The sequence below is a fragment of the Panthera tigris genome, chromosome B1, assembly GCF_018350195.1.
Source record: "Panthera tigris isolate Pti1 chromosome B1, P.tigris_Pti1_mat1.1, whole genome shotgun sequence".
NCBI lineage: Eukaryota > Metazoa > Chordata > Mammalia > Carnivora > Felidae > Panthera > Panthera tigris.
The window spans coordinates 199,344,916-199,368,757 of NC_056663.1; the positions used below are offsets into that span (position 1 = coordinate 199,344,916).

General features: G+C 60.8%; 1 protein-coding gene across 1 annotated transcript in view; it reads left to right on the forward strand.

The window, feature by feature from the left end:
• The window catches only part of WFS1 (wolframin ER transmembrane glycoprotein), a 28,919-nt gene extending 13,773 nt beyond the window's left edge, over positions 1–15,146 (forward strand). Inside the window, exons 3-8 of the mRNA XM_042984977.1 lie at positions 1,529–1,611; positions 2,253–2,397; positions 4,198–4,368; positions 5,878–5,958; positions 8,541–8,686; positions 12,549–15,146. Of these exons, the coding sequence (XP_042840911.1) occupies positions 1,529–1,611; positions 2,253–2,397; positions 4,198–4,368; positions 5,878–5,958; positions 8,541–8,686; positions 12,549–14,357 (2,435 nt within the window). The 3' untranslated portion in view covers positions 14,358–15,146. The remainder of the gene's footprint in view (positions 1–1,528; positions 1,612–2,252; positions 2,398–4,197; positions 4,369–5,877; positions 5,959–8,540; positions 8,687–12,548) is intronic.
• Positions 15,147–23,842: the final 8,696 nt, after the last annotated feature.

The following is a 23,842-nucleotide window of genomic DNA, read 5'->3' on the forward strand; positions in this document are numbered from 1 at the left end:
GCTGGGACAACAGCCAGAAGGGAGAAGTGACCTTGCTGGCTGGCTCGGGAGGCGCCAGGGTCCTGGCCGCGAGGGCAGGCAGGGTGGGCATGCTGAGGCCATTGCTGGCAGGGTCCCCGGGGACCTCAGGGAGGAAGTCCAGTCCGAACTCCTCAGGGAGGGTATTTTCCAACCGCCCACCAGGAGGGCGATGGTGTGTGTCCCTTAGCGTGAGGTCTTGAGAAGAAGCTTCCCCTCTTGGAGCTGTGTCCTCGGTCCCCTGTGCCTCTCTGCCTTTGAACCTGCGGGCCGTGTTGGCTCAGACCCCCGTCGCATCCCCCCGGAGTCCTGTGGCCCGTGGACTCGGGTGCCCGGCATGCAGCAGCCTGTGGCCTTGGCTGACACAGGCAGAGCCGGGAAAGGCCTGGATGAACCAATCAGGAAGGCTGGTCATCGAGTGTTGTTACTGGGGACCGTTTTTGTTTCCCTTCATTCTGCCTCCCGTTTCCAGAAACATCTAGGGAGTGAGGAGGCTGTCGTGTCTAATAAGCACCTGCTGTGAAGTCAGCAGTGCTGCGGCCGCATCCCACGAGCTACTGCGAGGTGTCTTATACCTGCCAAGGTGGGATGCGGGGTGAACGGAGGCGGGAGAGGAGCCGGACGTGGGCCCCCGAATATCGGTTGCGGAAATCAAAGACAGGCACTGGTAAAAAAGGATTTGTTTTTAAACTTCTTATTGTCATGCTGCCTACTGCTGGTAAGGTTGCGGTGACATTGGTGTAGTTCCATGACACTGTGTAACTTGGGGTAACTTTTTGGAGACTAGGCTGCAGCGTGAGCCGTAGCTGTTTGGGCCTTGGGCCTAGGATTCAACTGAAAGGCCTGTGCCAGGAGAGTAACCCCCAAAGGAAACACATACACGGAGTGGTTTGTGGCACCGTTTCATAAAATTAGGGAGCATTGGGAATAATGTAAGGGCCCAGTGGAGTGGAGGGGCCCGGCACCCTGGGCATGTTCCTCCGACGGGATCTCTGAACTGTGGCAATGCTGGATTTCACCACAGGGTAACATGGGAGATCGGTTACGATTCACTGTTGTAAACGTGTATATGTCAAAATGTGCATGCACAGATTGTGACCCCCAAAAGTCGTGTGTATGTAGACGACAGTCTTGGATTTGGAGTGTTTATTGGGGCACAGGTGTTTAGCTGGGTCAGGGGCTTTCCCGCTGGAGCCTGGGATCTTTCTGGAGCCCCAGTTCAAGCAGGCCTGCCCTCAGGCGTGGCGGTGGGACTGGGGTCGGGGCCCCCATGTCCTTCCCGCCACTCTGAGCCGCTGCTGAAGACCCCCGTCCGTGGCAGGTTTGCTGTCCATGCTCTGGGGCTGTCAGCATCCTGGATGGCAGCTTTCTGGAGTGTTCTCTCCACGTCTGACCTGGATTTCCATAGAGCTACCCCGGGTCTGAGCACATTCTCGCAGTCCCCTCCACTCCCAACGAGCGACAAGGACCGGCCTCGTGACGTTCTGTCTGCTTCTCTTCTGTGCTAAAGGGCCCATGAAGGGCGATGTGGAAATGCCCTTTGAGGAAGTCCTGGACAAGGCCAAGGCGGGGGACCCCAAGGCACAGACAGAGGTGAGGACGGCGTGTGGGTGGGAGGCTCAGGCCTCGGCCCCCCCACGTGGCGGCGCTGCGAGGGGCGGGTGCCCCATGAACAGGGAGCAGGGGAGCCGGCTGACTACGCGCTGTGTGCAAGGCCCCCTCTCTTCCATGGTCTCCGCGTCCTTCTGCCTCCCGCCACTCCTCTGGGGACCCTGTGTTCTCTCCCGTGTCCGGCTCACGCCTCATCTTGGGCCCCCCCTCCTCTGGGACACCTTCCCCACCTCCTGCCTGCCCTCAGCACCTCCACCCTCCTCTCATGTCCTCTGTGGAGGGGGCACCACACCCTCCCCGGGGGCTGCTGAGAGGGTCTCACAGGCCCAACCCGGTGCAGGTCTGAAGCTCCCAGAAGGTGGGGTGGGGAGGCGGGCTGGCCTGGGTGACGGGGGTCGGGGAGGCGGGCTGGCCTGGGTGACGGGGTCGGGGAGGCGGGCTGGCCTGGGTGATGGGGGTCGGGGAGGCGGGCTGGCCTGGGACAGTGGGGCAGGACAGGGTCTGGAAGCCGGAGCTTGCGCGGCCATGGGGAGCAGGTCGGGGCCAGCACACAGAGCCGGAGCCCGGGCGCATGCGTGTGGGGACTGCCGTGGAGCGTGGCCTGACCGGGTTCTCGCCCGCAGGTGGGGAAACACTACCTGCAGCTCGCCAGCGACGCGGACGAGGAGCTGAACAACTGCACTGCCGTGAGCTGGCTCATCCTGGCCGCGAAGCAGGGCCGGCGTGAGGCGGTGAAGCTTCTCCGCCGGTGCCTGGCGGACAGGAAAGGTGGGCCCGCGGGAGGCTGCGGTGGCTGCCGGGGACACACTGCTTCTTGCTACATCAGCACGTAACGGCAGGGGGAAGATACGAAGCTGGTGGCACTCTTTTTGTTTTATGGGGTTTTTTTTAACGTTCATTTATTTTTGAGACAGAGAGAGTCAGAGCATGAGTGGGGGAGGAACAGAGAGAGAAGGAGACACAGAATCGGAAGCAGGCTCCAGGCTCCGAGCTGTCAGCACAGAGCCTGACGGGGAGGCTTGAACCCACGAACTGTGAGGTCATGACCTGAGCCGAAGTCGGACACCCAACCGGCTGAGCCACCCAGGCGCCCTTGAAGCTGGTGACGCTCTCGAAAAATAAGTGTAAATTCTGTTTCGCCAGTGCTTTTGTCATTTGGACGTTGTTTCCAGAGCATAACACGGGATGTTTAGCCAACAAAGCCACTCATCCTATCTTTAGTGTGTGTAGGTGTCTGAGTAGATCCCTTCTGAGTTCGAACCCAGATTGAGGAGTGGATCATAGAGCCATTGGAGAGTCAGCTTCCCTGTGATGCAGCAGGACAATGTGACAGTGGCCGGAGGTCAGGATGGAACTCCCTGGACTGACTTTGCATCTGGTCTGGGCCGAACGGCTGGGAGACCGTGGGCCAGTGAAGATGTGCTCAGATGCATTCATGCCTGGAAGGGAACGGATGTGGAGGGCGGTGGGGGGGGACAGCGAGGCAGAGCCCGGCCACGTGTGGTCGCATATTCCATTATCCTGCCCAAGGGAAATGGCTTGTCCCTGGTGCCGTGGAGCAGTGTGCTTCTGGGGGCTTCCCATCTCAGAGACAAAGGAACGGGTATGTCATAACGGGTTTTTTTTAAACAAAGTTTCTCCAGATTGTAGAAGTGTTTGATGCTTATCATATAAAACGTGGAATACATAGAAAACAGAAAGATACAAGTTACTCATAACTTGGAAACCCAGAAAGAAAACGCTCTGTAGTCTGGTGTATTTTCTTCTGGTTTTGTATTGTACCGTTTTTAGAATTACATTTTTTATATAGAATCTGCTTTCTTTGGAAATGGGGCTAGTGCCTCTGAAAACCTGGAATGGTGGCGTTCTGTTACCCGGGATTTCTCGCCAGCCCACCTTCCCGTTCTGGAGCAGGAGGGAGGGCTGGGCCCACGGCCCACGTGGCCCGGAAGAGGGGCTCAAGTCAGGACCCTGGGACCCAGGGCGGGTGCTAGACGGGGCCGGGAGCGGCTTCACGGGCTCCGCACCCCCACTTTCTCACGTTGGGTGCTTCCTGATCTTGAGAGAAACGTGTGCTCAGGTGGAAAATTTGGAAGACGTGTAAAGGGAGAAAAAATCCCGTCTCTCTCTGCGGCGAGTCTGTGTCTCCCTCGGAAAGGCAGCTGTGCGGGGACACAGCTTTCCCGGCCGTCTTAGGAGGGGCAGTGCCCGGGAAGTGCCGTGGACACAGGGGAGTCCCGCTTTTGCACCCAGGCTGGTGACCCTGGTTACGTGTCTCTGACGCCCATGGTTACCTGCCACTCTGTTTGTCTCTGACTCCCTGGCCGCCTGCCCCCCGGGGTCGCCTTCTGCAGGGCCAGGCCGTGCTCTGAGCTGGAAAGTCTGGGACTTGGCCAGATGGCATTTTTGGTCAAATGTCTGTTTCTGCCCTGGTGACCACAAGTGCCTGCAAAACCTGTCACCTGAGTCCCCTCCCAAGCCCCCGCAGCAGAGCTGGTCTGGGCCCAGGGCATCGCTAAGGACACCCAGGCGGGCAGGATGAGGCCTTTAATGCATCTTGTCTCCTAGGCATCACTTTCGAGAACGAGCAGGAGGTGAGGCAGCTCTCCTCCGAGACTGACCTGGAGCGGGCCGTGCGCAAGGCGGCCCTGGTCATGTACTGGAAGCTCAACCCCAAGAAGAAGAAGCAGGTGGCTGTGTCAGAGCTGCTGGAGAACGTCGGGCAGGTCAACGAGCACGGTACGCGAGCCTCGTGGGGACCAGCCCTTCCCACGGGCACCTCATGGGCTTCTCTGGAATTCTGGGGGCTTCCCTATGGGGACTCTGGGAGCCTAACAGGGGGCTCCCAGGGACCTTGTCTCGGAGACCTCATGGGTCTCCTCTAAGTAAGGCTCAGGGAGGGTCCCTCCTGGGGTGCCATCCTGTTCTTGGGGTCCCCTTCCTAAGCCGTGTCCTGAGCTCTGGAACAGTCGATGGGCTGGGTGCCCGCAGGCAGAGCTGTAGATCATGTCATTCTTAGGGTGTCCTGCTCCTCCTGAGGGGACAGAAGCTGGGGGAGAGTAGCAGATGCCGGCAGGGACTCGCGGTTCCAGGGGTGTGGGGCCGGCTGTGGCTCTGATGGCCTCCCTGAGGCAGGCCTCGTCTCCGGCCTCCACAGCCCCTCCCCCAGTTTCCTGACCCGGCAGCCAGCCAGAAGGACAGATCGGGCAGAAGAACGGGCATCCCTGGCTGGGTGCGGCCCCTTCGTTTCCCAGGACCCGACCTGGCTTTTTCTTCTCCATCAGCTCGAGGAGCACCTGCCTCCCTCTGTTCAGAAAGTTGATTCCTGCCCTTGGGTACACAAGACAGGGCCTGGGGCCACCTGCCAGCAGCAGAGAAGGCTGCCCGGTGGACACCTTTGCCCCTTCTCCTGGGGTCTCTGGGCAGGACCCCTGTCTGACTAGACCTCTGGCGACCAGCCCGCTCTCTTGGCTCTCAGCTCTCTCGGTGCTGGGGCCGAGCCGAGGCGTCCGTGAGGCCTGGGGCTTGGGCGGCAGCACCCGGACAGACATGCTTGCTGTGACGGACTCGGGGCCGCCCCCTGGAGCCCCAGGGGCCCTGCAGTGCCATAGGTCAGCCCCCACCCGCTGCCCCCCCCCCGCCCCAAGGCAGTCCCAGCGTGTCTGGGCCCCTGTGGCCCCCGGTCACTCTCGGTCACAGTGCTTCTCACCTCGTGTTGTCACTGCCTGACCTGACCCTGCGAAGGCACGCCTTGGCGCCTGGCAGGCAGACTGGAATGCTTGCCAGATTGGGGGCGCGGCAGGTGGTGGATGTTGACAAAGGGGCAGAATTCTTCAGTCCCGGCTCAGCGCTCAGCCATTGAGCAGACTCTTGTGGGGCCCCTTCCAGCACCAGGGCTGGGGAGACCGGGAGAGGCCTGACCCGTGGCCCCAGGCGCTCCGTCTGTTCGGAGAATCAGGGGAAAATCATGCCAAGGGACGATGCCAGCAAAGGTTATGCCGACCAGAAACTGCGATGTGTCCTCTGCCCTGGCTGCATCCGCAGAGGAGGTGGCTGTGCTCCCTGGGTGCCAAGTCAGCCTCGTGGGCGGAGGCTCAGAGGTGGCCCTCACTGTGCCCACCAAGGGCTGCAAGGAGGCCCCAGGCCCTGCAGCCCCCAGAGCTCAGGGGCCGGTTTCCGGAGGGCCGCAGGGCATGTGGGAACGGTTAGTCCTGTTCTCTGATTCTCTGTCTGCTCTGTCACTTACAGATGGAGGGGCACAGCCAGGCCCAGTCCCCAAGTCCCTACAGAAGCAGAGGCGGGTGCTGGAGCGCTTGGTTAGCAGCGAATGTGAGTATGGCCTCCAGTCCTGCACCTGTGACAGCTTTGGCCCAGCCGTTAGGCCCCCCAGCCGGGCACCACCTCCACTCCTTGGGCACCACAGCACATGCCCCAAGACCTTGGAAGCGGGACGGACTTCTCATCCCAGCCCATCTGGGGCTGTCGGTGTTCTGGGCAGCGGGATCTGGACTCTGCCCAGCAGGAGCACATGGCTTGGAGCGAAGAGGGACAGGGCACAGAGAGGGCAGTGTGACAGTCCCTGCAGGGCAGAGAGATGGGGGAAGGTGAGTGCATCTGGGGTTCCTGAGTAGTCTGCAAGGATGAGGAGGCAGTTGGCCCCTGAAGGGTAAAGGGGAGGGAACCGCACACAATGGCCTGGCGGGGCAGTTGCGGGGCGGGGGGGGGGCTCCCAGTAGGGAGTGTGGGGGGCCCCCCCCAGCACGGGCTGCGGGAAGGTCGGGAATGGGGAATTTAGGGCATCCAGTTAGGAGAGGTCCTCAGATGCTCTGTGTGCAGCTGCCCGGCTGGGTGGTGGTGGTCAGAGTTCCCCGGGGCCCGAGTTCCAGGGGAGACAGACACGAGGGGCCCAGGGGCTGCTCACCACTGACAGGAGGCCTGGGTCCTCCCCTAGCTCGGCCACACACTCTCCTCCTGACCTCAGGCAGGCCTGGCTTTCCTCCCTGGGGCTCAGTTTCCCCTTTCTGCACAGTGGTGGTCAGATTAGAGGGCCGAGGGCCCCACCAGCCCTGAGAGCTTCTGTACGGGGGCGGGGGGCGGGGCGCGCTTCCCCCCTTCTCACCGTCTGTCTCTGACGTGTCATTGGAACTCTGGGGGCATAGCGCATCCTGGGCCTGGCTTCCCCAAGGCCCCGGGCATGTAGGACCCTGAAGCGGAGAGGAAAGTGTATGGCTGATAGGAACCAGAAGGAGGGGAGGTTTTAAGGGGGTTTTTTGCGCAGAGGTGCCGGGAGCCCGTCTGGGGTGAGGCGCGCCTCTGGGCAGAGGTTCGTGAGGGTCGGTTCCTCCCGAAATAGGACTGCCGTGTGGCGATCTCAGAAGGTCCCTGCTCAGCTCTGCCTTCTCCACCCTGGGGATTTTATGATTAACGGCCTAGAGCTCTCCTGCGGACCTTGTAACTGCCAGAAGGTCACGGGGTCCCGGGGGAGACCACGTGCTCTGGGCTGGGAGGGATGGGTCTGAGGCCCACCCGCGCTGAGAGCTGGGCAGAGACGTGGCCTCTCCAGGCGGGTGTGGACAGTGCCGTCCACGGGTCCCAGCCCTGCCATCAGGCGGCCAGGCCGGCCTCCCCTCTGGCTTGGGCTGCCGGCCCCCCCTCCCCACTGGGACATTCCCAGCAGCTTATGAACACGTGCCTATTCCTCCCACCTCAGAAAATGAAGACGAGACCCTCTCTGGACCCCTCGTGCCCATAGCAGCCACCTGCCCTGTTTCTCTGCTCCCCTTTCTAAGGAAGGTGGAAAGGTGCACATGGGTCCGTTTCTTGGCTCCTCTCCCCACTTCTCCCGGGGCCTTCCGCGCGTCATCCCACCACAATGGCTCTGTCCAAGTCCTTGGTGACTCATCCTTACACCCCATTGTGTCCACGCGCCACGCCTTGGTGGCCAGTTTCGTGGCATCAGAGGCCACCCGTGACCCCAGTCACACAGCCTGGGCCAGGCCACTGGGCCCCGTTTTCTCCCCTGCTTGTTCCATGTCGGCTCCAGCCTTACCTGTCCCTGTGTGGGCCCCACCAAGGCTGCCCCGTCTTGACCCTTACCGCTACCCCGGCTCGTGTTAAGGAACAGCCCCTTGTCTGCGCCCCACCCTCTCCGTGGTGCTCACTGCGTTCTAGACACTGTTTCCTTTGCTCTTGCTGCTGTCTGTCGCTCTTTTCTGCGATGGGCTTCTGTCCCCAGTGTCCAGAACGCAGTCCCCGCGTGGGAGGCCTCAGAAGCGCCTGGCAAACGGCAGCCCTGGGGCTGGCGGCCCATTCACGATCGTGATCTCTGTGCCGAGTCACTCACTGCACCTCCCCGGGCTCCCCTCTCTCCCTCTGCCTGGAGGACGGTTCCGGGGAGCAGCCGGTCGCGTCTGGCAGCCAGCTGTCTTTAGCACGACCCCACCAGACTTGTGCACACGCTGGGTCCGTGCGCACATACCGGGCCTTCCCAGTGCTTAGCACGGTGCCTGGCACGTAGTAGGTCCTCAGTGGACGCACGCTGAGTGGAGGGGGGGGCAGGTGGCTGGGCCGTGGGCTGCAGGTGGCCATCACCAGAGCTGGGAGCAGCCAGGGCTGAAGGAGAGGAGGTGGCTGCAGGGCTGGTGGGGGCAGACCCTAGTCTTGAGAGCTGGGCAGCAGGAGGTTCAAAGGAGGGACTGCTGTCCCCAAGGCGAGGAGGCAGGGTGCCCGCTCTCCACCCGGTTGGCCCGTCTGTGCCCGCCTGTCTGTCCAGGACAGAGAGGTTTGTGCCTGGCGTGCTCGGCCTCCCTCCGCCGGGGCCCAGCCACCGTCCCCTGCCTTGCCCATCCGTGCGGGGTGACCGTGTGCTTGCGGTGTGGGCGGACCCTGTGCCGTTCTCTCTTGTGCCCCAGCCAAGAGCTACATAGCGCTGGATGACTTCGTGGAGATCACCAAGAAGTATGCCAAGGGCATCATCCCCGCCAACCTGTTCCTGCAGGACGATGATGACGATGAGCTGGTGGGCAAGAGCCCCGAGGACCTGCCCCTGCGTCTGAAGGTGAGTGGGGCCAGGGGCCCAGCCAAAGGGCGCTCACCGTGCAGCCTGGTGCCATGCAGGAAGGAACGGGCAGGAGGCCGCTGCGACACAGGAGCCTCCGGGACTGCAGCTTGTCTGGGGAGGCGTGTCCGCAGGGATGGTCCCCATAACTGCATGAGGGTGTGTTCTCGAGAGAGGGGCCTTTCACATGCACTCAGGCTCCAAACACAGGGACACAGGTGGGGCGGTCATGCGCGGATGTGACAGACGAGCACGGGTACCCCCCCGGGCCGTTCTCCGCGGAACACCACAGGCAGCAGAGTGGCAGGCTCTGGAGTCCGACTCTCACGGAGACCTTGTCATTTTGAAAAATGATCCGTTTACGGCACGGAATGGAGGTCGGTTTTGCAAAGATGCCTTTCCCCAGACGCAGAGTGCTGGTACTGAGAGACCGTGAGGATCCTGCCGGTCCCTGTTTACCCAGATCCGCGGGGGCTCGGGGGAAAGCCAAGTGCAGTGTGCATAGTAGCAGAGAGGCCACTGTGGGCTGGCTGGACGGAAGGGAGACACTCTGGCCCCCGCTGTCGGCCCGCGAGCAGCCAGGCCCGTGAGGAGCAAGCACGGGGCCTACAAATACGTGCAGAAGGCAGGGATGGCAGGCCATGCCCCTTCTGTGACAGCTTTCACTTCCCTGGTCACGCCATTGAAACCACGGTGCAGGCGGTTCCCCAGGTCAGCTCTCTGGCTTGCAGAGTCTACCGTGATTCCGCATGCCTGGCTGCCTGACCCAGCATGAGCGGCTCTGAGCAGACGAATCCTCGAGAAGCTCGTGGCGTTAGTCGTCCGAGCGTCCGTGTGGTGCGAGCTGAGTGGGAACCGGGGTGAATCACCATCAGTGGGGCAGAGGGGCAGGCGACGGCTGGGCCGCCAGCAGGCAGGAGTTGGGGGGACAAGGAAGCGTGGGGAGTCCCCGTGCTGGAGACAGCTTGGTGTAGCACCTGCCAGGAGCCCAGATGCGGAGGCTCAGACCAGGGCGGCCGGCGCGATGGCCACGCTCGGGACCGACCAGCGAGCTGCGTGAGTCCCCCGAGATCAGGTGCTGTGGCGAGCCGCAGGCCAGGATGGCCAAGGAGCTTGACCAAGGGAGGTCACAACTTGATTGAAGGTCCACTCTGACAGGCTGGGGCTGTGTGTTCACAGATAGTTGCTTTTAGTTTCCTTAGAACTGGAGAGAAGGGGGGTGGGGCCCTGGCCGTTGTTCTTGGCCAAGCTGAGGTGCTTCCGAAATGCCAGTGAAGGTCAGAGGTGAAAGGGTGAGTCTGGAGGGCCTGCGGGCAGGACTGCGCTGTCCCCCCTAATGATGCCTGTTTGCAAAGCAGCCTGGCTGGGACAGTAAATTCTGTCACTCTCAGTGTTGGGAGACGTCTGAGAGTCCTTTCTGGGAAAGAGACTTAAAGTACTCTGACAAGAAGTACATGGGGCTCTGAGTTTCCTTCAGGTTTTGAAACCATCAGAGCACTTGGATGCCTCTATAGTTTGTCTCATTAAAAGTCTTTTGCAAAAGAGATGGTGAATCCTAGCAGGTGTCCCTAAAACTGGAGGCTGTTGCAGCTTTTAATAGCCTTTTGGAGGCAGAGGAAGAGCAGTGTGCTCTGTCTTCTGGCCCCAGCGAGGTGCCTGGTGCCTCCGTGAGCGCATGTGGCCCCCACAGGCAGGCTCCAGACTCCAGGCCCCGGGCTGCACGGGCCTCTTTTGTGGCAGATGAAACCGTCGTAAGAGTAAATGCAGTAAAATCCACACGGTTTTCACGTCAGTCATTGCGAGGTCCAACGTGTGAAAACTCACCGGGGTCTGAGCCTTGCCGTGACCTGCCGGGTCCCAGATGGGCCCCTTGGTTAGCGGCCTGTCGTCACACCCCTGGCCTCTTGGGTCAGCAGAGCGGCCGACGACCTCCGACCTGGCCAGAGCGAGCTGTACCTTCCTGTCGTAGAACTGACTCCCTGCTCTGTTTTTTTAAAAATCTGTTTCCTGCTCAAAGAACAGCTTGTTTTAATTTGTTGGACTTTGTCTACAGAAAGGTTTTCTGTTTCCCAATTCAGTGGGTCCCCAAGAGCAGGGTCTGGATGGAAGTGACCGGGGACAGAGTTGGGACCCTAAAAGGGAAGGGCTCCCTGGTCCTCGTGGCCTTATGCCTCAGCCGACAGAGGCCGGACACCCTGGACAAGCTGGGCATTAGGTTGGAGAAGCTTCATTGTCCTTGAAAGTTCCTCTCAACCACTTTGTGTGGCCTCAAGGGCAAAAAACAAAAGGTGTGAGTGGCTCGGAGCCTGGGGGGAGAACTTGAGACCCGTCTCAAGGTCCCAGCCGCAGGGCACGGGGAATGACCACTGACCACAGCGGCCGGGAGACGCCTCTAGTCCGTCTGCCACTAGCTAGCGAGGCCCCCGTCCCCAGGGATCGGCTGCGCCAGCCTCGCTGACACCCTGTCCGCTCGTTCTGAGGCGGTTGACCTCCTGCCAAGCATCACAAGTACCCGCCGAGACTAACGTTACAGGGCCCAGCACTCGCTGGTGGCCGTCCCCAGTCACATGTGAGTGTGATGCCTGCTTTCCGGGAAGGTCACTAGCCCCGGGGAGCTGGGGGAGTAGTTAGCTGGGGTACCGATCTGTTCATTTCCTAGCTGGGCTGTCACAGACATGTGAGAAGGAATGTAACCCTTCACACGGGTGTGTGTGTGTGTGTGTACAGACAGGTGTGGGCATACACACGTTCTTTGAGCCATGGACTCCTGTAGGAGCCCGGGTGCCCCTTCTCTGTGGAACATGCCCCATGCCGTTGCTTCCAGGGTATTTGGTCACCTGTAGCTGCCAGCCACATCCTCAGATGAGAACCTGTCCCGAGGGCATGGGCGGAGGCCGTGGTGCCCACCTCACCGGGGCAGTGGTGGGCGTCCGTCACCTAGCCCCTGAGGTGGGCTCTGGGTGGCAGCCGGGCTTCCGTGCCCCCACACGTGGGTGATCTCGTGTGGTCTGGGGTCCACGCCTCTGCCCCTCCAGACACACCCAGACCCCTGCCCTCCACACCACACCTCCTGAGCCCTGGCAGGGCCGGGAGCCTCTGGGAGTCCTGCAGAGAAAACCGGGCAGGAGTGGGGTCCAGCCCGCCTCCGCCGTGGTCTCCCCTGCCCTCTCCACTGGGTGCAGATTGCAGAAGTGGCCGTCGGTTACGTGTCTGCTCTGAGCGGCGTGGGTGTGTGGAGGTGGGCGGTGGCAGGCAGCTGGTTCTCAGGGTCCCTGCCACTGGCGAGCACCTCTCCTCTGGCCCCTTTCATGTGAGCCCCATCGTTCCGTTTGCAGGGAGCTCTTTCTGGAGCCCCTACAGCCACCGCGGCTCCTGGGAGTGTTCAGAGCCCTGTGTGGGCTTGAAAGTATCTTTCTCTCTCCTCAGCGGGCTGGGGGGCCGAGGCCCAGCAGGGCAGCCCTTGCTGGCAGGTGGGGGGGATCAGGTCACAAGCCCTGGTGCTTTCCCCCAGGGACTCGGGGTCCCACGGGGGACACTGGCTCACAAGAGTCTGGAATCCCTGGCAAAGATTGGGACGAGAGGGGAGCCAGGGGACACGCTCCAGGGGTGCAGAGGACAGGGGCCAGGACGTGCAGGCCTGGGTGCAATTGAGGGAGGGTCTGTATAGACCGCAGGGCATGGGGAGGACGTCACCACGTGGAGAGGGTATTCCTGGGGAAGGACCCGCTGGGACGAGGGGCCCAGGGGTGAGCCGTTAGCTTCGCGCAGAGCTCGGGAGGCTGGCCGGCCGGGTCACGGGGACGGCAGCGGGGGCCCCGTCCCCACCCGCCTCCGACGCCCCGTCTTTGTCTCCGCCCCCCAGGTGGTCAAGTACCCCTTGCACGCCATCATGGAGATCAAGGAGTACCTGATTGACATGGCATCCCGGGCGGGCATGCACTGGCTGTCCACCATCGTGCCCACCCACCACATCAACGCCCTCATCTTCTTCTTCATCATCAGCAACCTGACCATCGACTTCTTCGCCCTCTTCGTCCCCCTGGTCGTCTTCTACCTGTCCTTCGTCTCCATGGTGATCTGCACCCTCAAGGTTTTCCAGGACAGCAGGGCCTGGGAGAGCTTCCGCAGCCTCACGGGCCTGCTCCTGCGCTTCGAGCCCAACCTGGACGTGGAGCAGGCCGAGGTGAACTTCGGCTGGAACCACCTGGAGCCCTACGTCCACTTCCTGCTGTCCGTCTTCTTCGTCATCTTCTCCTTCCCCGTCGCCAGCAAGGACTTCATCCCCTGCTCCGAGCTGGCCGTGGTGGCCGTCTTCTTCACGGCCACCAGCTACATGAGCCTGAGCACCTCGGCCGAGCCCTACACCCGGAGGGCCCTGGTGACGGAGGTGGCCGCTGGCCTGCTCTCCCTCCTGCCCTCCCTGCCCTTCGACTGGCACCACCTGAAGCTCCTGGGCCAGACCTTTGTCACCGTGCCCCTCGGCCACTTGGTCGTCCTGAACGTCAGCGTCCCCTGCCTGCTCTACGTCTACCTGCTCTATCTCTTCTTCCGCATGGCGCAGCTGAGGAACTTCAAGGGCACCTACTGCTACCTGGTGCCCTACCTGGTCTGCTTCATGTGGTGCGAACTCGCTGTGGTCATCCTGCTGGAGTCCACCGGCCTGGGGCTGATCCGCGCGAGCATGGGCTACTTCCTCTTCCTGTTCGCCCTCCCGATCCTGGTGGCCGGCCTGGCGCTCATGGGCGTGGTGCAGCTAGCCCGCTGGTTCCTGTCCCTGGAGCTCACCAAGGTCGCCGTCACCGTGGTGATGTGCAGCATCCCCCTGCTGTTCCGCTGGTGGACCAAGGCCAACTTCTCGGTGGTGGGCGTGGTGAAGTCCCTGACGCGGAGTTCCATCGTCAAGCTCATCCTGGTGTGGATCACGGCCATCGTGCTGTTCTGCTGGTTCTACGTGTACCGGTCGGAGGGCATGAAGGTCTACAACTCCACGCTGACCTGGCAGCAGTACGGCTTCCTGTGCGGGCCGCGGGCCTGGAAGGAGACCAACATGGCCCGCACCCAGATCCTGTGCAGCCACCTGGAGGGCCACAGGGTCACGTGGACGGGCCGCTTCAAGTACGTGCGCGTGACGGACATCGACAACAGCGCCGAGTCGGCCGTCAACGTGCTGCCGGTCTTCATCGGCGACTGGATGCGCTGCCTGTACGGCGAGGCCTACCCGTCCTGCAGCCCCGGCACGGCGCCCACGGCCGAGGAGGAGCTGTGCCGCCTCAAGCTGCTGGCCAAGCACCCCTGCCACATCAAGAAGTTCGACCGCTACAAGTTCGAGATCACGGTGGGCATGCCGTACAGCGGCGCCAACGGCTCGCGCAGCCCGGAGGAGGACGACGTCACCAAGGACCTCGTGCTGCGGGCCAGCGGCGAGTTCAAGGACGTGCTGCTCAGCCTGCGCCAGGGCAGCCTCATCGAGTTCAGCACCGTCCTGGAGGGCCGCCTGGGCAGCAAGTGGCCCGTCTTCGAGCTCAAGGCCATCCGCTGCCTCAACTGCATGGCCCAGCTCACACCCGCCCGGCGCCACGTGAAGATCGAGCGCGACTGGCGCAGCACCGTGCACGGCGCCGTCAAGTTCGCCTTCGACTTCTTCTTCTTCCCGTTCCTGTCGGCGGTGTGAGGGCGCGTCCCCGGCCAGGGGAGTCCGCGCGTGTCCCCGCCAGGACCTCCAGCCCGCGTGTGGCCACCCAGCCAGAGGGCACAGCACTAACGCTGAGAGTGTGTGTGTGTGTGTGTGTGTGTGTGTGTGTGCGTGTGTGCATGCACGCACGTGTGCGGATGTGGCGCTTGTCACGTGCAGCCTGCTCACACCTCCGTGAGCTTCGGCTCTGCCCGCCTGGAACGCGATGACGTTGGCAATTGCATGCCGTCTCGACCCACAGCCCCGACCTTGCGGAGCGAAGCCGATGGGCCCTCCAGCCTGGCAGTTCTGGGCCCTGGAAAGCACGTTACAGAGGAAGTCCTTCCCCCTTCCCTCCACTTCCAAGCACCGCCCCCCCTCCCCCCGTTTACTCCCGTGTCGGATTTGTTTTTTTAAAGAACCAAACGCGCTGCTGTGAAATTCGGTGATAGGATGTCTTATTTATTTGGTCACTGCTAAGCCTCGACAGCTGCTTGCCGATCTGGGGCTTACTCGGGTACCGCCTGAGCTCTGTCGCGCGGTCAGGGCCCCGCCCGATTCCCAAGGTCAGAGGCTGGGGGAGGCGGCAGCCCGGGGCCCCACGGGCTTGCCCTGCGGCTCTCCTGTCTAGTGGGCAGTGGGTGAGCTTGTGAGATGCATCCACGGCATCAGGAAATGGGAGGAACCTGGGGTGTCCCTTCCTGGTGCTCAGAGAAGCTTTGCCTTGTTCACCAGGAAACAGAGTCAGGGTCCCAAAGCAGCCAAAATAAAAGCATTTCATGAAACCTACTCTTTTCTTTATTTGAAAGAGCTGTTTTCTTGTACATTCGTGAGAACAGGTGTCTACACTTGCACTGAACTAAGTACAGGTGAGTTCCAAAGAGCAGAACGGACGTTCTCAGTAGCCGACGACTCGCCTGCCAGGGCACAAACCCTGGCACCGCCTCTAGGCCGGGGGCCGCCCAGCTGTGCACTCGCGCCTTACAGGGTGAGACGTGTGCGTGGCCAGAATCGCCCGTGAAACTCCCATCGGTGATCGCATGGCATACACGTGACTCACAGTTTGGGAAGAGCCATCCCGTCGGCAGTAAGTTTGTGACACCGGGTCCCGTATTCAGTGACGCACAATGGTAATTCCATAGTCACGTAATCAGGGCTTCGGCCGTTTAGGGGTGCTGGAGGAGTGGCTCGGGTCCCCCATTAAGCTTCGTGCCCCCTCAGACAGGGACGGGTGTCTGAGTCCCTCGGGTCTTTTGTTTCTTCCCCGACGTTGAGGACAAAGCCGGCACCCCGCTCCTCCCCAGTGTGCAGACGCCCGGGGAGCAGTGGGTCCACATCTTTGCAGAGGTCGAGAAATGTGGAGTCCTTCCTACATTCTTTCTGTGGTTCGGAGACCTTGCACCGACCGTCCAGGGTGTGGCTGCCTCCGTTTTCCGTGGACGTGGCTCCTGTCACCATGGCAGGTGGCAGCTGTGTCCCTGCACCCTTGGCTCATCCTGCTTTGTCCGTGGGTCCGCCTGAAATCCTGTGCATTGGAAAGTGCTCCCCAGGCCGCATCCTTCTGCGCTGGGTTTGCTCCCGGGTTTCTTCCCTGGGCAGTGAGGACAGGTGAAAGCCCATCCCCCTCTCTGGCCCCGCAGTGTCGGGAGGCCACAAAGTGCATTCACGGTTTGACTTTGCCTCCCAGGCTCACCGCTGGCGGTTCAGAGAGGGGGGCATGCAGACGACATCCTATGATCCTTGCACTTGGACGGGGAGGTACAGGGACGGCCCTACCGCCCAGAGGAGGAAACAGATTCAGTGAGGAGGTCGCACTGCATCCTGGCAGGGTTGCGCAGAGATCTGTCCCCTGGGCCACCACGCTGCCACTCGGCCCCCAGCAGAGTCCCCTGCTTGGTGCAGGGAGTGGTGATAGCTCACGGAGATTACCTCAGACTGGGTATCGGACCCCAGTTCCCCTGCCCCCATCACAGACGCCTTTGTGACCGGCCACCCACACCCCTGTCCCCAGGCCTGTGCCCCGATCTGCAGAATGCAAAAGTCGGGGCTAGGTCAGACTTCGCAACGAAACCCTTTTTAAGCTTAAATGCTGTGCACGACTCCAATCTATCAAGTGAAGAATGTGTTATTTGTAAGTTCAGGTGCAATATACCCGGCAGGTGAGAGCCCACAGCCTGGTGTGAATCCCACTCCTGTGCCTCCCAGCTGTGGCCTTGGGCAAGTTCAGTGCCCAGGTCTGTGCCTTTAGACCCTCACCGCACCCCTTCTATCTTTTCTGAAATGTAAACTTGATGAAAATAACTGTGGGTTATTGACCTGCCTGCAGCCCTGCCCCCTGGGCACCCTGCCTCTAATTCCTCAGGGCTGCAAGTCCAGGAAAGTTCAGCCGGTACCTAAAACATTCCTTATTTAACTTAACTAATGAGCCTTGAACGCACTTCTTGCCACCCACGAGCAAATATTTATTGCACCGTGATGTTGAACAGATGCTGTAACTCCACAGCTGGAGTCAAACCCGGGTCCCACCCCAGGAAAGTCACGTAGAGCGGATGTGAGTGGCCCTGATTGGGTCAGAAGGGCCCTCCTGCCACCAGACACGGGAAGCTGTGGGAGCCCGGGGAGAGAGGCACGTCCAGCCTGAGGTAGGATGGGGGCCAGAAGGCCTCCGGGAGCACGGGGCGGGGGGCGCCCCATTCTGACAGCCAGGGGAGGGACTGGGCTGGGGAGGTCAGAGGCCGATTCATCACTCAAGGCACCCACTGGAAGGCCTCGGGCGTGGCCCAGGATGCCAGGGGTCCCAGAAGATACAGCCTCAGGCCCAGAGGCCAGGTTGGGTTGTCACTACTGTCCTACAAGCAGCTGGGAGGCCCTCTTGGCTCCGAAGCCGGGGCCCCAGTAAGACACGGAGAGGCCGTCCCCGGCCTCCCGTCCACCTGGCCGGCTCTGAGCTGTTTGGTTCGAGACGCCGCCTCGTTGGACTGCCTCCAAGGAGCCATAAACATCGGAACGCCCTTGGCCCGCCTGGTCCCGAGGCTTCCTGATGTGCTTGCCGTCCTGCTTTTTCTGTTGATAAACAGGCCGCCGCCCGCCCGGCCCAGGACCGGGTGTGAGGCTCACGCAGGGGTTTGCTGAGCTCAGGCGGCCGGGGGGCAAAGGGTCCCCCGAAACAGAGCTGGGCCGTGGCTCTGGCACCGTGTTCACGTGAAGTGATTCGGGTGACACGCACAGGTCCCGCGCAGCAACCCCCCCCCCCCCACCACCACCATTTCGCGTATGAGAATTGATCAGGTTCACGGGGTGGGACTTGCCCAGCGTCACTCGGCCAGGAGGGGAGCAGAGCTGTGATGGAAACCACGTCCTGCTCTTGCTCCCGGGCCACCAAGAAATCACATTTTACTGGGTCTTGGGGGCCGTCCCTCGGGCCCGCGGGGAAAGAACGGGGGCAGCCCGCCATCGGTCAGCGCTGTGTCCGAGCACCCGCTGGGCGCATCCTCCAGGGCTCTGGGAGCACCGGGGAGGGTCTGCGCCGGGGGTGGGGTCTCGCCGTGCCTCCGGGTGTCACGCCGACAGAGGCAGGTGCCCCTGAGCGGCTGGGACAAACGTGCCCGTGTGTGGCAGGAAGTGGGCAGAGGGCCGGGGCGTGCTCCCTCCTCCCAGGACCCTCAAGGTGCTTCCACGGTCCAGTTTCTCTTTCTGCTCAACTTGCCCTCTTATCTGGCTTGGAGGCGGAGGCACTTGTCAACACCCCGAGTACTTGGGTGGCGTGGCGGCAGGGCCCGGCCCCCGGGTGAGCCCCGCTGTCCGCATTCCGCTGGCCCTGCGGCCCCCGCCTCCCCGATCCCCGCATTACCTGTGCGGCCTCATCACCAGCCCCCCTGCTCAGCGTTGCCCGCCCGCCCGCCCGCCCGTAGCTGGGACCTGCGGAAGGGGAACCTGGGGGCCTTCATCCTGACTCCTCACCCCACAGGCACTGCTCAGGCCTCCGCTGATGTCCCGATCTGCTTCTCCTTGAACCCAGCACCCGGGTACTTGCCCCACTTTTCACCCCCCAGCTGCCTCCACCACTCTGTCCCTGGAGGGAGCCCTCCCACGTGGTGCTGGTCCCAGGGCCCGGCCTCCCCAGCACCCCCTTGCTGGCTGACGAAAACACGCCCAGGCTCTTTGATGGTGACCGGTGCACCCACGCAGGGGTGACAGGGTGTGGGATGTGGGCCAGTGACAAGGCTCGAGTCCCCAGGGCCCGGCACCCACTGCCCTGCTGACTGCCCCCCAGGTGCCTCCCGCTCACTGCTTCGTATCTCTGAAAGTGGGGCTTTTTCCCCTTTTACCAACCCCCCTGCCTCCCCCGTCAGCCATGCAGAGGCGCACAGCTCGGTAGCTGCAGCCAGGCTGTGTGTCAGGACCCTGCTCCTCCTGGGAAGTGTCCCGGCCTCTCCCTGGGGCCTCGCCTGCACCTGCCCTCGGGCTGAACTCACACCCAGGACCCGCCCGGCTGCCCCTCCCCCTACTCCCCTCTGGATCTGCCAGCTCTTGCCCACCGTCAGCACCTTCAGAAAGTCGCCGTTGTTCGTTACCGTGGGACAGTCATCCATTAGCTCGCACACAGGAAACAGGCCCGTGTTACCTGGTGACAGTCACACTGCGCACAGGTGTCCTTATCCTCTAGGGACCGTTTGGTGGCAAGTCACAGGAATGGCGGTGGCTTCTGGCTGGCTCCGGGGGGTCCCTCTGGGAGCGGGTTGGGAACAAGCGCTGGAAAGAACGAGTCGCAGCCCATTTCTCTGCGGCGACAGACACAGACGTGCTGCTCTGTCCCCCCAAGTGCCCTCCATGGCAGGAGAGCCTGACTCTGAGCCGGGCCTGTAGCTGGTCAAGAAAAGCCACATCTCCCAGCCGTGTGCCTAACTTCCGGCCAGGGGTGGCAGGGAACACGGGCACCTTCCGGGCGGTGGCCTTAGGGACAGAGGCCCGCGTCCTGCTTCTGCCTCCTCTTGCCAGCCTTGCAGAGCGAAACCACCAGGCTAGCATAGGCTATGTCAGAAGCACGAACCCCACATTCACACGGACTCGCATGGGGCTCACATGCCATTCTTCTCCTGGCTCTCGAGGGTCAGGGGCCACACGGCAACCCCAGGACCCGAGGGGCAGGGCACTCACACGCTTCCAGTCACCCTGTGCTCGCCGGGAGCAGGGATTTCCCTGCCCAGCACGGAGCCCAGTTACCAGCAGAAGGGGGGAGGCTGCTGGTGCAGTGGGAGGGGTGCTCCCACCCTGCACAGCAGCAGGGAATCCAGACACTGGCCAGCAGTGCGGGGCGCCCAGGGATGCACTCGGACCCCTAGACCAGCCTGCTTGGTGTTGGCACTGTTGGTAGGCAGGTGGCTTCAGGCTGCAGCTAAGCCCCCACCCTGTCCTCTCCACCCCACCCCTGCTCCCTCCTCCTTCCTGCAGGCAGCCCCTGCTGCCCTCCTCAGTGAGCCCCCTCCTCATTCTCCACACAGGCACAGACTGTCCCCACGTCCCCAGGATGGCTGGGGCCAGATGCAGCATTCAGCGGGGCTTCGTGGAACGTTCGGTCACCGTGAGAGGGACTGTCATTAACGGGCTCCCCGGGAGCTCAGGTGACACGCTGACCACTTACGCAGAGACTTTCTTGTTTGACCTGCACCACTGAGGTGGGTACTGTCATTCTCCACGCTTTGCAGATGAGAAAACTGAAGGGCAGCACGGGTGGGTAACATCCCCAAGACCTCCGGCCACCTCCAATGCCAAGATTTGAGTCCCAGCGGCTGGGGTCCAGCGTCCCAGCTCAGAGCCACGTGCATCGGCACCGCTCACATAGCAGATGCTCAGAACACGTCTGCTGAGGGAATGCGTGAATGACCAAGTAGATTTGCCGAGAGAAATGGGCATCCTTCCCAGGTGAACTTATTCGGCCCATTTACGAATGAGACGGTCATCGGCTTTACAGGTGAATTACATGACTCATTCACTGCTCCAAACATTCACATGTATTTTTCACGTTTAGATTTTTGGGGGGGGGAGGGCATAATTTTGCTAATGGATTCCTTTCCATTTTCATTGTTATTTTTGTCCTAAGACAGCTGCTGCCTTTTGCAGATTTTCAGTCCCTCCGTGAAATTCATCCTGTCATCTGACTGCGTGGGCCCCTGTGCAAAATGCTAACAGTCTCCAGGTAGAGATAATGGGGCTTTGTTTTTTTTGTGTTTTTTTTTTTTTTTAATAAAAAAGGACATGGCTGGTTGAAATGAATCACTCACGACTTGGGCAATTATTTCGAGCTCTAAAAGCTTTTCCGTTGCTAGGATACCACTCTCGAAGCTGGTAAGCCTTTGTTAAAGTTTTTCTCAAGTGGTTAACTTTTGCAGGGGGCTCTGAAACGTAGTCTGGATGAAACAAAGCAAAAAAAAGACGGGTGACAGGGTCTTCCTTGCCCAAAGTCGTGAAAACAAATGGACCCACACGCTGCTTTTAGCTTTCCTCCAAGTAAATCTATAGATCATTTGCTTTTCCTGCAAACGGTTCTGCAGAAAGACTGTTTCCTTATGTCATTCACAGAATAACCTGTCTCCTTAGTGGAGTCATCTGATGAGCTTTAAAAAGTTCCTATGCCGAATCCCAGCCCGAGATGCTGAGGGCTGGGCCACGGGTTTTGGGAGAGCTCCCAGGCGAGGCTAACACACACCTGAGGCCGAAAGCCACCGGGAGACCAGGAGCCAAGCCGGACAAGACCAGAGGAGACGGGGTCAGCTCATCCCCTGCCAATCTCCACAGAGCCAGAAGAGCCCCCAAGAATGTCAGCCCACCAGAGGAGGGCACTGGGGCCCAGAGCAAGTGGGAGACAGCTGACTAGGTCTCTACGAACACCTGGCACCTGCCAGATGCTGTGACGGTGGCCTTGTGGATGTCAGCACCTGGAGTCTCTCAAAAACACCTTAGGTGATCGGTGTTATCATTGATGAAGTTTGGGGGTGACGGTGGGGTGGTCCAGGGCCGACGGCCAAGAAAGAACTCTCAAAGATGTCTTTGGTGCAAAAAGGTGATTTTATGAAAGCCCGGGGACGGGACCCGTGGGCAGGAAGAGCTGCCCTGGGGTCGTGACGGGTGACTGATCAGATACCTTCGGGTTGGGAGGGGGTCAGGGATAGAGTAAGTCTCTAAGGAATTTTGGAAGCGAGGTTTCCGGGACCTTGAGGGGCCGGCTGTTGATAGGAAAACGCCATTTATTACCGTTTAGTAAAACCTCACTCGTGAGACCCTTCAGATGTGCATCAGGGGCCAGAAACTTGGACTATGATCGCCAGCGTATATCTTGGGGGGGTTGAGATAAAGGAAGTTTCGAAAGGAATTTTTATATGTTGAAGTCGACTCACAGGTTCCTGGGCGGGGGGCGGAGTCAGGATAATGTTAAGCCAAGACTCCCTTTTGCCCCCAGCCAAGTGCCATCGTCGGGGCAGCTGAGCTCCCAGAGGGAGGTCACTCGGCTGGTTTCAAGGCCTTGCCAGTGGGCTGTAGGCAGGGAGGGAGTTTAACTTTTCATTTGCCTTAGTTTCCCACATCACCACGGCAAGCACTTAAACCCCTTTCCTGTGTTCTTGGGGAGCCGGAAGTGTCTGAGGAATATCACACATTTCACGGGGGGGGGGGGGCGGTGAGAGAGGGTGGCGGGGTGGTGCTGTGAGCCTGTATTGTGCCCTCAGCTTGTCCCATGCTCCCTCATAATTGTCACCACTTTATAGTTGAACCCTGGGCTGAGAGACATGCAGAGGCTTGCTGGGACCCCTGTGGTAGCCAGCCTCCAGATGGCCCCCGGTGACCCCCACCACCTCCCACGCCTTCTTGTCCCAGGGTGCCAAGATCGGGCTATGTGACCAATAAAACATGGCACGTCTGAGATTAGTTTACAGCAAGACTGGCTTTCGGCTTGGGTGCCCTCTCTCTCAGATCGGCTACTCGGCGAGCACTCCGTGCTGCACACAGCCCCGGGGAGATGCTCGTGTGGCAAGGAACCAAAGCCTCAAGCCACGTAAGCGAGCCTGGAAACAGAACCTGCACCGCAGTCGGTCCTTCAGAGATGACGGCCACGTATGGCGCCCTGAGCCAGAAACACCCAGCTCGTCTACGCCCGGTTCCCAACTCTCAGAAACTGTATGAGGTAACAGATGCTGTTGTTTCAAACTGCTGCATTGGGGGACCATTTGTTACCCGGCAGTAGATGACAGATACAATCTCAATGCTGGTCAGTGACAAGCCTGAGATTAAACCCGGGTCTCTTGTGGCTGCGCCCTCAGCCCATCCCCAGGCCAGCAGCCCCATCTCTCCCAGAATCTTTCCCCCAACCCCCTTAGAAGTCCCCAGGTGCCCTTGAATGTCGTCGGCCAAGGAGGGTGGCCCCCATTTTCCCTTTATTTGAATCAATCATATTTTTCTAGGTGTTTTGATCACTCCTGACTCAGTTTACTTTCATGAAGCTTAAGGCAAGTGCGGTTTTTCTGCCCATGGGGCCGCAGCAACGTCCCAAGTCAGCCCAGAGTGAAGCTACATTGAAAGTGGCTGTGGTGTCACCTACGCTGGCCCCTGGTACGCTCATCAACCCCACACTCCTGCCAAGATCACTTGCTCTCCTGGTCAGAGACTCCCTGCTGCCCTGCTTGACGAGGGGTCTGAGCACCACCCAGATCTCCGATCCACCAGCCACCGTTTCCGTGACTTGGGGTTTGTCAGACTCCTGAGCCTTACTTCCTCACGGGTCCCTCTCAGGACTGACTGGGGGAGATAAGAAGGGAGTGCACGTCCGTCCCCTGACCGCGGCGAGATTCTCCACCCTGACCGCCCACCCCCGGCTCTTACAGCGGCTCTGACCCCCGGACAAGCTTTCTCCAGGCATTTGCCAACCTGAAGGGCTTTACGTTTCGGTTAAAACATGGAGGCTGCATGAATTTCAGCAACAACGCTCCCTTTCAGCAAAGAGTAGCAGAAGTTACCACCCAGCAACTTCGGGTAGCGTGTAAAGAAGGAATCCAGTGCCGGTAGAAATCACAAAGCTTTCTCTAGATTTTGCAGGCTGCACGCAGTCGACCCCCCTTTGCCCCAGGGGTGTCGATGCCAGAAGAACAGGGCGCTGAGGTCAAGACAGAATGAGGTCAGATGCCAGCTCCGGAACCTACGCCTGCACAGGACAGACGTTTCAGAGAGCTGGGTTCTAGCTCTGCCTTTACTGTGTGGTCCTGGGCAAGTTCCCTAACCTCTCTGAGCCTGGAGTCCCTCATCTCTAGAACAGAAGCAGCAAGAGTACCTGCCACGGGGGTTTACTGTGGCTGAAATAAACGCAAAGGGCTGGCCACAGTCCCTGGCACAGAGCTGGGGTCCATCAGTGGCCACCAGCGTGGTCGTTACCATATGGGCGGTGGGCCTTGGGCACGTGCCCTGAATCTCCTGGGCCCCAGATAACTCCTCTGGGAGAT